Here is a 13,527-nt window from a genome sequence, read left to right on the forward strand (position 1 = left end):
CTGGATCACAAAACCCCGCCCCAAAATCTGATTTTGAATTAGTCTGCTGTAGTGCACCTGTTTAAAAGTTTCCTCACTAGAGTGTCAATCAGAGGTGTTAATTTTCCTGAAGTGCAAAAAGCATTGTGGTGGGTGAAGTATTTTGTATTAGTATTGTTAACAGGAGAGATGCCAGTACATTGACTCAGTCCTGTATTGGCAAAATGTAGGTTGGCAGACATGTTTTTTTCATTAACTCCTGGCAGACATTTGCTTTGGCTCGCTGTAAAAGTATTTCATTGTGTGCTATGATATCATTTCTTAGGGTAGCACCTTACACTTTATTACGGTACAGAACTTGACAAAAACAGCTACATTTACGTTTACATTTAGTCATTTAGCAGATGCTCTTATCCAGAGCGACTTACAGTAAGTACAGGGGCATTCCCCCCGAGGCAAGTAGGGTGAAGTGCCTTGCCCAAGGACACAGTCATTTTTCACAGCCAGGATTTGAACCGGCAACCTTCTGATTACTAGCCCGATTCCCTAACCGCTCAGCGACCTGACTCCCCCTGAACATGTAGCTAATAACTACATGTTGTCCATAGTTTGACAGCTGTGAAACATTAGTTGTTACTCCCAAGCGCTCTGACACACACACACTAAGTTTCTTTTTTGTAACACTCCAGAGTTCCCATGAGACCTTGTGGCTGACTACCTTCAGTGCTGTGCTTCACGTGTGATGAATGTCCATCACAGCTGATAGACTGTGCGAAAGGTTAGGATCCTTTAAAACCACAAACACATTTTACCCTGACTTTATTTAGGGACCAACATACAGGTGTGTAACTGTCTGATCCTGTGAGCACCCCCACCTGTTCCTGCTCTCCTGCTCCCAGCTTCAGGGGGAGATAGCCCCTGGAGGATATCAGCCTGGGGTGTGTGTACTGGTGTGTGTGTGTGTGTGTGTAAGCTGTGATAAGCAGGAGACACATCTACCAGACTTCCTATTTACCTTTACAATTAGTCATTTAGCAGACGCTCTTATCCAGAGCGACTTACAGTAAGTACAGGGACATTCCCACGAGGCAAGTAGGGTGAAGTGCCTTGCCCAAGGACACAACATCATTTGGCACGGCCGGGAATCGAACTGGCAACCTTCAGATTACTAGCCCGATTCCCTAACCGCTCAGCCACCCGACTCCCCTAACCAGGAGAAACATCTACCAGACTTCCAATTTCAATTGGATCTCAATCTACTTCCACAATCACACATAACCTAGTGTTTCTCTCTCTCCTATGCACACAAATGGTCACACAGACACGCACACACACGCACACACAGACACGCACCCAGACACACACACACATACACACCACTCCTCATCTCTCCACGGTTTCCACGGGCGCTTCTTTCCCCTAGCAACTCGTTTGACAGAGTGATCTTAGTGCCCCCTACCTCCAGCCTCACAGGGACTCTGATTCTTTTAATTGAATAGGATTGAATTGCAGTGTCCAAGTACCAGGGAGGGAGAGAGCTGATTGGCTAAACATATCGTGACAGAGTGTGAGGGAGAATGGCCCCTCCTATCGATTTGACTTCTTGTGGTGGTTTTGGACAGGTATGAATCATTCTGTCCTTTTTAATGGACCGGCCCTGCCCACAGATAACGTCTCTCAAAGGCAGAGTTACGTAAGACAGTTAAATGTGATGGATCAAGAATTATGCTTTTGATCTTGCTTCCTGTACCCTTATGACTTATAAGTTACCCCTTTTCTCTGGTTTTGTGTCATGCCTGTTGTTCCTTCGTTAAAATATCTGTTTTTTAAACGGAAATTGAACGTGCAAGCAAGCACACACACGGAGACCAAAATAAATTTCGAGGACACGGACAAATCAAATTCTAATCAACATGGTGTGGAGATCGTCCCTAGACGGAGCTCTGCTCCAGCATTTCAGATGCTAATAAACTATTCCCAAAGCAAACATTCTAGGGGAAAAAATAAACAAAGGAATCATGTTTGATCCAAACATCGATTACACTAAACCAATATTTTGCTGTCAATTCCTACGTGGATACGCCATCAGACTCATTTAACTACTTAAATACTGTTGCTTTGTCTTTAGATCCTTCTAAACAAACTGTATTTGCTCGTTTCCCCAAAACGAGACATTTCCTAACCATCCATATTTAATGAAACGTACATTTCTTTACGGTGATCTTAAAGTATCCGAGCTACTCGGATAACAATGTGCCTGTTCCTATGTGTGTGCCCATGTTGCAGCACTGAAACAATAAAAACACCCAGCACAGCCAGAAACCTTCTGGGTCAGGTGCTGAAGGAGTGTTGTTCATCATAATGGGGATGTCCTAGATGTCAAGGACTGCCTATATTGTACTTAATCCCCTCGCTAGCCGAGTACTCCATCTCCTTGGCAAGGTACTCCACCATCTGATGGATGAGGCTGTTGTCGGGGGGGGGCTGTTGTCGGAGTGTCTTGATTGAAACAGGGCCAAAGGGACTGGAGTTGTTGTCACCATGGCACCCTTAGTGACCAGCCCTCTGGTGAAGAATATGTTACAGAATCCACGAGAATGGATTGGCGCAGTTAAGAGCTAGTTGTTATTGGCTTGTACAACAGATCTTACAAGGACACGTTTTTGAGAGGAGATCCAGATTAGCGTTGTGGGATGGTGTTCTTCCGTCGACGCGCTGCCTTGATGCCGAAATCTTCGCACGATAAGATCTGGAGAAGTCGCTCAGGTTAAGCGTAAACGCCATAAAATTAAAATAAACCCTTTCATCAAAAAATTGTAATTAGATCCTGTTCCAGATCCAGACGTGCAGCAAGAACTTCACATCTTGGCACTGTTGAAAATCCTGGCAGTTCATGTGTTAAATTCAAATTGCTTTGACAAGTAGGAGCTATTCATAGTGGATCCTTTGGTCCACATCAACACAATTAGGGTTGACCCGATCGCCTCAAAGGCAAACACAAGCCAAGTGGATTTTAATCTAGATGAGAGGAGACATCAGCCATAAAAAATGTTTCAAATGAGTAACTGATATTGTAGGCCCTGTATTATAATGTGTTCAGTAAATGGGTTATTGTGAAATAACGTTTGTTTTCAGGACAGGGGAAGGAGGCTATAGCCTAATTTCTGACCAGCCAATTCCCCAGCCTGTTTAATTTGTCACTGCTTGCTCTAAAATAGTGGGACATCAACATAATTAAACTTGACTTTGGGTACAAATAACATTTGCTCTGGCTTTTTATCACAGAACAATACACACTTGTATGTATGGCAACAAGCAGTCAGGGGATACATCAAATTATCACTCACTGTGACTCAACCATAAAATTGTATATCTTTTGGAGTGTTAAATGGTCTGTTTTGAAATTGGTTCCCAAATGAGGTAGGGTTTATTTTGGATGTGATGAGGAAAAAATACATCAAAAGCTTGAGTGCATGAACACTGATATGCAAACACATGCTCACGTGCTCTCATAAGACACAGCCAGGATGGGATAAAGTAGAGTAGAGTAGAAGACTAGAGAGTATTTCTAATTTCTCTCTCTCTCTCTCTCTCTCTCTCTCTCTCTCTCTCTCTCTCTCTCTCTCATATGTGTATATATGTCCATCTCTCTCACTCACTCTGTATCTCTCTTACTCCAACAGAAACACACAGACTCACGTTGTTCACATCTGTGGACCAGGCATTATGATTAGCCAGATGCATGCATGACTAATGCATTATTCATTGACATGTTACAGCCCTGGCATTGTAGGAATGTATCTATACAGTATGCACATACACCATTAAATATACAGCATGCCAGATATCATAGGAAACACATGATATAGATGTTTCTGACTCTAGCTGTTAGTTTTAATTGTGGGATGATGCTTTTATAAGGTATTCATGGAGTGCATACTGTATATATAATACGTAAAAAGTATTATTTTCCTCTGTGTATGATGCAAGATGCCCCGCCCCATTAAAACGACATCTTCAGGAGCCAAATTTAAACTCCTAATTGGTTGATGTGACTTTAATGGGACTTGCTATAATATCTCTACTCAATGGAGCACTGGGGCTTTCTATTTAGAAAATGAATACATAATAGAAAGCAACGCCTTACAAGTCAGACTGCCATCTGCTGGTTTAAGCCAGAGTCTAACATCCATTCATCAGAGAAGAACTGTCTCCAGGAGGCAAACGTTCACGGGTGAGAAAACAGGAAAGTTTCGAGTTTTGAAAAGACGCATCTGTTTGTGTCTTATTCAAAGTGAGGTGAACTCATACTAAGGATACTAATGGCTGTCGATAATGTGAATTAAGCTCTGATTATTTAAAAATCCATGAATGAAGGCGACTCCGTTTTGTGAACAATCTCTGACATCACACCCCGAAAAACTCTCTTCCTTAGGAACAGTTAATGATTGACAGGGATGTCGCCTTTCCTACTCCATTCCAGCATCATCCCGGTGCATCTGTCTCGCGCACTGGCATTCTCATCACAACACCAGCGAAGGCAATCAATGCAATACCAATCAAATACTCTTCTGATATAGCCGCTCTAAAAGACTCAAAAGGGTATGTCGCTTGGCAACAGCTTAATATAACGTGTAGCAATGGAGATACAAGCCTACAACTGAATTTCATGGATTAGTTTCATCTAACAGACTTATTCCTTATCAAACGAATCGACTAGTCTATCCTATGAAAGGACATACATTTAGCAGTTGTTGAGTGGTTTACATCAGATGACAGATAAAGGACAGTAACGCTAGATGGTGTAATCTTCAAACCCTGAGCGTCTAATTCAGATGATCATCTCCCTGCCCCGAGGGCGACTAGCCTGTTGTGATCTATTTATTCTGAATTGTATAGCACGATCCTATATTTCTCATTAAGACCACTTCCACACTCCAAACCACACAGATTAGATTTAATTAACTACAGTAGTCATGAGCATCGACGAAAAAGGCAATCCGAGGCTACATATTTTAAGACAATTGCGGATTGAGAACAAAGAAAAGTTATTGACAGTAGGTTAGATATATATGTGAAAGGAAATACCTGTAATAGTTTAAAACTTAAGAAATGAGTTAGCTGATAGAAAGGATTTGCTGCTCGACGTTGTTCTCTGTGAAAAGCACAGACGTGACTGTTACTGTGGAAACCAACTTTCCCTTGCCGTTATAAGAGGCCACATAAGCGGAGACGACTGACAGATCTTCAAATCAGCAGGCTATCCATATATAATTGTTTTTGTTCACTTTCTATAGAAATGTTCACTCAAAGAATCGTGAATAATGGTCACGTAAAGAATTGCATCCACCACTCCAAAGTCAGTTAATAATTAGGCTACGGTTTATAATTATTTAACTGTCTCGACAAACCCACCTGGTCGACCACAAATAGGTTCTCCTAAATTACTGAAATTCGTTTGTAACTTACAACAATTTGTGACGGCGAAACTGTTGGCTACTTCCAGATTGTCAATGTGGGGCGTCAGTCTGAATTCGGCGGTGCCAAATTGAACCATTCCTATCCGAAAAGCACTGTACTCCTGATCGGCGCCTCTTGGAAAGAGTCCCCCTGTAACAAACACCAGAGAAAACCTCAACATACTTTGCATCTTTCACACATTTATTTGGTTTGAAAATTAAGTACACTATTTTACACAGTTAAGGCTGCTCACTGTGCAAATATTTGAATTGAAATGAGTAATACATACCAATTTGAACACTGGGAGAACCTCCGAGCGGCATTCCCCTTAAAATTAATAAAAATAAAACCGACAAATTCATAATCTTAGGCATTTACACAGAAAAGGTGTCCACATCCAGCGACAGACCTGGGTATCCTTGTTTCTTCAACAGAAGTCTATTTTAGATTCGACACATGTTGGACACATGCAGGAAAAATGCACTAGTGATTGTTTTCTGCAGGTGGTTATTGTAAAGGGAAGCTTCTGTCACTAGTTCCAGCTGTAAAGGAATGATTAAGAATATGTAGGCTATTGTCTATTCCGCTTTTCCTTCTAGTCGCTTCACTCATGTGAGCCAACACCTCCTTTAACGCACAGGAACACTGCTCGTCTCCGCTCTGCGCGCTGGAGATCCAGCTGGCTTTCAGATCGTTTCAGCATCACCGACAAACGGAGAATGTTAATGAGAAGCGTAAACATACGAAGTAAGCCGAGCGGCGCGTTCCACTTCATTGACTCACGATGTATATGGCTCATAAACAAACAAATACATAGTTTATCAGAAAATTTGATGACATGTGGGGAGAACCTAACCTTTTAAACCTGTTTCATGGCACCGAAATTCCATCATCACCATCTCTCATCGTCATCTCGTGTTACAATGAATTAGCAGCATGGGTTCATAACCCCTTGTGATCCCAAAGGAAATAACAATTAACGAAATGAACTGGCCTTCATGAACAAGCTCTGGCAACGTATATCTCGCAATATATTGAATGATATAGCATGCTGTCAATGGGTTCTAAGTGATTTTCACACCTGTAAAAATAGGTCATGTGTGTCAACGGTTACGCCTGACATGCTGCAGATGGCATTGAATGTGTTTTTGTTTCTTTTACCTACAGCGAAATACCATAAATTCACTCAGATCCTACACCACACATCAAATAAAATCAACTCAATCACAATTGGTTAAAAAACAAGTTATTGTACTTTGTACCACAAAAGTGGACTTAACCCGTACACCTTTCTGAAGGAAGTATTTTGTGTACCATCGATGGGATCCTCCTCCCATTTCAGTGAGATAAACCAAATTACTGTACTCTTTACCGTTGATCGATGGCTGGTTCTCCACGTTTTCATGCATATTAATAGTCTCAAGCAAGGCAGTGACGGTTACTGCCGTTTTAAAGAGGGCCAAGGACGACAGAACTCTCCGGGAAGTCAATAAAAAGAAATGGCGTTCCTGTCGCCCATTTCATGATCTACAGGCCATATCTCAGCCTCCCGAGACATATACATATTAATCAATACACGGTTGGAAGATGTTAGAGTGGTAAAAATGTAATGGGATGAGAGTCTGGAGGGAGCCTGAGATGCAGTCAGTAAAGGCTGATGGAAGCTGCCGTTCAGGACCATGGACAGCGGTTCACGAGCCTTGGTGTTGATGGGAGGATTGGTTGACGTTTGCGTGCACGCACCCTGGTGTTGAAAGGGTTAAGTGGCGCTCATATTTGATTAGTTCCGCGCATTCCATGCACTGCTGCCTTTGAATTATTTCCGCAATCCTAAAGAAGAGATTGTTTTGGTTAATGCTGTGAAGAGTGGAGATGATGCTATAATGTGATTAAGTGTAAATTAAAGTGTAAATGTATAAACAAAACATTGTTAAATCGGGGACATGAATACGGTTGTCCTTTGTTTATATTACAGTGTCTGTTTTTACTAAAACAGAAAACTTAAATGTCAGAAATGTTTTCTTTTTACATTAACATGAAATCTTCAGTTACTCTGTCATGTTTCTCAAATGTTACTATCACGTAAATATCAAGTAAATCATTGACCTTTCATCAACTTCAGTCATTTACTACATTGGACAAATTACACAATCTTATCAAGCAACACAGGGTTAAGATAGCTCCTGCCTACGCTACGCGAACATCAGGAAAAGCAAAAACAAACACGCTCCAAACACAGACATTAACTTCACTGCCAAGGAGGACCCTTACTGGATAACACACCGCAACTTTGATGTTGACATACTTCATGAATATTCATATATTTCTGCTCTAATTGCCGGGCTCTCATCCGTGTCTGTTTGGAGCAACAACTGGCAGATGCATCTCTCTGATTGGTGAGCGGGAGACAGAAAGTTAGATGCGCTATACTCCCCAGCGCTGCTAACCTCCGTAGGGAAATCTAAAGCGTATCTGTGTAGTGACTTTTCTTCTGCTCTTTTGATTTGTAGCTTTGAAACTCGTCTGTAGGTGGCCTTCAAAATTGGTTTGTGGAGACAAAAACTGTCTGCTGCCGGGGTTAACCAGGGACGTTCATAATCAGGACGAGTCAGAGGATAAAGGATGGAGGTTTTGTCACTGTTGAGTAAACATGCAAGGTAATGCACGGTCAGTTGTCCACTGAAAGGAGGTATCTTGCAGTTCTGTGTAATGGGATAGTCAATATCCTGTGGAGTAACTAATGTACTGGGCTCATAGACTCAGGAGACCACTGTTTTGATGTGGATGTTGAATGACCGTTAAGTAGTTTAGACTATTTTATTACTTCTCACTGTAAACCCCCAAAAAGTGTTTACTTGAAACATTTGTGGATACTGATTACATAAAACTATTTAAGTAATCTAATCTCTTACATAATAATACAATATACTTAGTGAATCAATTATTGTATAAATTATGAAGTATTCTGAATGAGAATTTGGGGTTTTACAGTGCAGGTTAACAATATATTCAGTTGGTCTATTAAAAGGTTGCGCAATCAATGTTACAAGAACCGCGAAGTAGCATGAGTGTGTTTACCGTCCGTGTTTACAGTCCATGTCCTCATAACGTGCGACAGGGTGACCGTGTGCACATGCCCAATGTAACAGAAGCAACTACAATTGCAGCAAAAATGCAAGTGAACCTTTTGACTGGCCTCTTTCAGAAACACTGAGTAACACTAGTTTATACTCTGTAACAGACACCTATTTACTGGGAGAACTTCTACAGGCGATGTGAAAGTTTCAGGAAAACCGACAAGTGACACTACAACTGTGAAGTTTCTTGTCCGTGGGATCCAAACCTTTGAATGACTTTAACAGAACAATATCGATGTCAGGCCTTATTTTGCATGAACGTGGAGTTGGAAAGTGCTTGTGGCTTGTTTACTTGAGACTTCACAATCTCAAGTAAGACAGTCAGTTCTCCATTTCTCTATCAAACATAATAATAAAGGTAACAGGGAGAGGAGTCAGTTTTTCTGTGTCAGCTGGCTAATGGAAGGTGCAGACACACCAGCGAGTGAACGGCTCCTTAACCCTTGTGTTATCTTCGGGTCATTCTGACCCATCAGTCATTGTGACCCACCGTCGTATTGCGACAAATTTACCTCATACAAAAACAAAGTGAAGCATTTTCTTTTAACCGTTGGGCTGTCTCAGACCCCCCACATTGCAAAGGTTAAAAGAAAATTATTTTTATTTGTTTTTGTATTGGGTAAAATTGGGTAAACACAACGATGCTTCGTTATGAACCTTTGGGTCATGTGACCCGTGCTGGGTTAAGCACACAACAGTGATGTGACATGAATACACAACTACATGAACCAAAAGAACTTGCTAGGCTGAGCATGTAGTACAAACAGAGCAATTCCCACAAGCCAACCTATCATGGATCAGCAGCAAGGATGGGAGAGATGCAGGGATTGGCTAGTCATACTCACTCAATGAAACTTATTGGTGAAAGACAATCATCAATAAGAGTTAAGTTTGTCTGGAGAGGTGGTTTCGCATGACCTCCTCATACATGGTTGCCGGTTCGATTCCCAGCCGTGAAAAAATTACGTTGTGTCCTTGGGCAAGGCAATTCACCCTACATGCCTCGGGGGGGGGGGGGGGGAATGTCCCTGTACTTACTGTAAGTCGCTCTGGATAAGACCGTCTGCTAAATGACTAAATGTAAATACATAATGTCTGCACTGAACATAGCTGGGTGACACAACAACAATCCTCTGACGGCTAACATCAACGTTGACCACATTATGAAAGCTAACGTTCAACACATCTACTCCAATCTCACAAATGTATGTTTATTTGTCTCGGTGGAAGAGGGCAGAATAGGGTGGCAGGAACGTTTAGGGGAAAGGAACCCTGAGACAGTTAGGGAGGTAACTGGGAGTAGCTTGTGGAGGTTGGAGAAGGTTAACACTGTTTATTAATTGCCTACGTGCGTGATAGTGTCTGCAGCTGTCTGGGTAGGCCCCTCGCTTCTATCTATCTTTCCATCTCCTCAGCCAGACTGCTCTGTATTTTGGATGCAGACAAACTGCCTCATCTTGAAAAAACTTTTGTGTATCCATATCAGTCAATTCCTCTTCCGTGCCGTCTTTCTCATTTCTCCCCTCCCTTCATTCTCTCTCTCTCTCCAACCCCCCCCTCTCTCTCTCCACCCCCCCTCTCTTTCTCTCCTACCCCCCCCCCTCTCTCTCTCTCTCCAACCGCCCCTCTCTCTCTCTCTCCAACCCCCCCTCTCTCTCTCCAACCCCCCCCTCTCTTTCTCTCCAACCCCCCCCCTCTCTCTCTCTCTCCAACCCCCCCTCTCTCCAACCCCCCCCTCTCCAACCCCCCCTCTCTCTCTCTCTCCAACACCCTCCCCCTCTCTCTCTCCAACCCCCCCTCCCTCTCTCTCTCTCCAACCCCCCCTCCCTCTCTCTCTCTCCAACCCCCCCCTCTCTCTCCAACCCTAACCTCTCTCTCTCTCTCCAACCCCCCCTCTCTCTCTCCAACCCCCCCCCTCTCATTCTCTCCAACCCCCCCCCCTCTCTCTCTCTCCAACCCCCCCTCTCTCTCTCCAACCCCCCCACCCACCCTCTCTCTCTCCAACCCCCCCCCTCTCTCTCTCTCCAACCCCCCCTCTCTCTCTCCAACCCCCCCCTCTCTCTCTCCAACCCCCCCTCTCTCTCTCCAACACCCTCCCTCTCTCTCTCTCCAACCCCCCCTCCCTCTCTCTCTCTCCAACCCCCCCTCCCTCTCTCTCTCTCCAACCCCCCCCTCTCTCTCTTTTCTCTCTCTGTCCTCCGTCCTCCTCTTCTTCTGCCGTTCTGTTTTCACAAGTTCAAGTTGAACTAACGAACGATGGCAAACTGGAGAGTCACGGCCGCTTTGACGATTTGCTCGGCCTGCCTGGCTCAGCCACAGAGCTGAGCCGTCCACGACCCAGTTCACTGACAGGAAATCACACCCACCTCACTTCCTCCACGCCCCCCCCTCCCCGCCCCCCATCAGTCACCCCACATCCAAGTCTTTGGCTCACGCAACTTCCTGTTTCTCTCTCCAGGAAACAGACAGTGCGTAAATCCTCAACACCCACTGATGAAGACAACTTCTTCTGTGGTCCTCTGTGCTGTCAGGGCTCTGGATTAGGCGTGTGAGCAGAGGGCCTGTGACAATATCAGACGTGAGAACATCTCGTTTAGCTGACCCGCTGTCAGGTTGGTCGCCTAGTGATCTGGCTGTTCAGCCCGGGAAGAGGTCAGTTTGGATTAGAAGGCCGTCTGTGTGATATAGGTTACAGAGCGGTCGTACCAGCAGGGTGCAGAGGAGTGGAAGGGAAGCCCCAAGAGGCAGAGAGGCAGAGAGGCTGGATCAGCGACCAGAATGAAAGTTCCAGAGGCATTTATGTGGAGTCAGGTGGCTGAGTGGTGAGGGAATCGGGCTAGTCATCAGAAGGATGCCGGTTCGATTCTCTGCCGTGCCAAATGACGTTGTGTCTTTGGGCAAGGCACTTCATCCTACTTGCCTAGGGGGAATGTCCTTGTACTTACTGTAAGTCGCTCTGGATAAGAGCGTCTGCTAAATGACTAAATGTAAATTTATGGGCCCTATCCATCCTTTACATTGTCTTTCATAAAACAACATTGTATTGTATACTACATTTTACAACAAAAAATCCAGCGCTGAATCTTAAATGAGACAAGAAGAACAAACTTGATCATTGTGAATTAATTTACCTTTCTAAGCCATTGTGATTTCAATACAAAGACATGCCTCTAGAGGGCGCTGCAGAGCACAGTGGTACTCTGCATGTTCGTCGAAATGACATTGAAGAAAACACCCAGAGTTTCGGCAAATGGATATTACTCTCTGGTTTTAGCGATATTTCTGTGCGGTGTCGGTATTCGTGGATGTCTACATTCAGATTCAAGGCTCGTCTAAGAAACTCAAAGCTGGTTGTCCTCAATGAGTATTTGACAAATCTTCACCATAATGTCTGTTACCATGACAGCTGCAGTGACAGTGGCCTTGGCTCTTATTGGCTTGATCAGTGGGCACATATTTAAAGCATGCTGTCTAACCTATAAAAATTCAGTAGCCAAAATTAACATAACCTGAATGATATTCAAGTCATTTTTATATTATTTTATTTGCACGTAATCGAAACCTCTGCAGTTCCCTCTGCATCACTGTTGCATATATGCACATGTGCTTGTCACGAGATGATCTATCTCGGTTCGTTAAAGTCATGGTGGATTTCATATGAGGAGTCTTGCAATGCTACTCAGAGGTCAATATCCCAACATATTTTCCATTAATAATTACGCAGCGGTTTGAAGGGATTAGCCAAGGGTCAGAGCACCTGGAGGGGACATCTGTGTGCTTCCAGCCCAGGTTCCACGTTCATCAGCCAATGACGCACCAGCAATGGTGGACACACTGGATATTTTTCCAATTACGAGTTCAGTCATAGTTATTTCCCGCAGGATTGTATTTACGGACCTAAATTAGTGGTGATGCAGCTAAATGGGGTGAGGAAATGTGCACACCTTGTGCTGGGTGTTTTGTTGAATCTAAAAAGAGAGAAACGTCTTTAAATATATATCTGCTTGAACTTTCAGGTTTAGTGACACGAGGGCTATCAGAGGCCACACACAGTGAGACGACAATAAACAGCACAAACACATTTCTATGCCAGCAATTTGATTGTTTAATTGTTTGTAAACTTCACATATACATGGTCAGCTTGTGGCCCATTTACACATGATGATGGAAGTGGAACAGGAAGTGAAAGATGGTAAAAAGTTACAATAGATGGAGTGGCAGTGTCATTCGACCATCTGAACTAGAATACGGTGCTATACGGTGTCACATTATCCACTAGAATCCCATACAGAAAATACCAAGAGTAACAAACTCTTATAGTTACAATAGAACATATTTATAATCATATCTATATATGTTTATATTTATATACTGTTTTTACTGTATACCATTTTTCAACATGCAAAGATTTTACAATGTTACACTTTGGGCCGGAATTCAACCGGAACCCAAACTCTCACCTCTTAATGAGAACGTGAGTTTTCTCTCTCGTGATTTTTTTTGATTCATTTAATTTTTGTGGATTCATTTCTACACCCTTCATCACAGGAATCACTCCAGTGATGCTTCATCACTATTTCAAGTCCCAATATATCATGAGTACAACTAGATCATTAAGTAAAGCATGGAAGGGGGTGGGGGTCATTGACCGAAACACAAGATTACATTTACATTTATGCATTTAGCAGACGCTTTTATCCAAAGCGACTTCCAAGAGAGAGCTTTACAAAAGAGCATAGGTGACTGATCATAACAACGAGATAGCCCAAACATTGCGAGCAGCCAAAACATGAAGCATACATTGTGGAAAACCAAATAAGTGCCAAAGGGAAGAACCATAAGAGCATGCAGTTAAACAAGTTACAATTGAACAACATGAAACTCCCCACAAGAGTGCAAGAGTGTACCTGTAGAAAAAACAATCAACAGTAAAATATTTCACAGCGAGTAC

At 43.2% G+C, this 13,527-nt stretch overlaps 1 protein-coding gene across 7 annotated transcripts in view; it reads right to left on the reverse strand.

Moving 5' to 3' along the window:
• The window catches only part of gria2b (glutamate receptor, ionotropic, AMPA 2b), a 28,211-nt gene extending 22,117 nt beyond the window's left edge, over positions 1 to 6,094 (reverse strand). For 4 of the 7 annotated variants that reach the window (XM_062476098.1, XM_062476097.1, XM_062476100.1 and 1 more), the window contains exons 1-2: positions 5,729 to 6,094; positions 5,449 to 5,589 (exon numbers count right to left, since the gene is read on the reverse strand). In XM_062476098.1, the coding sequence (XP_062332082.1) occupies positions 5,449 to 5,589; positions 5,729 to 5,813 (226 nt within the window). In that variant the 5' untranslated portion in view covers positions 5,814 to 6,094. The remainder of the gene's footprint in view (positions 1 to 5,448; positions 5,590 to 5,728) is intronic. The other 3 variants (XR_009931997.1, XM_062476102.1, XM_062476101.1) reach the window with 1 other exon arrangement.
• Positions 6,095 to 13,527: the final 7,433 nt, after the last annotated feature.

The sequence above is a fragment of the Osmerus eperlanus genome, chromosome 13 (genome assembly GCF_963692335.1).
Source record: "Osmerus eperlanus chromosome 13, fOsmEpe2.1, whole genome shotgun sequence".
In the NCBI taxonomy this organism is placed as follows: domain Eukaryota; kingdom Metazoa; phylum Chordata; class Actinopteri; order Osmeriformes; family Osmeridae; genus Osmerus; species Osmerus eperlanus.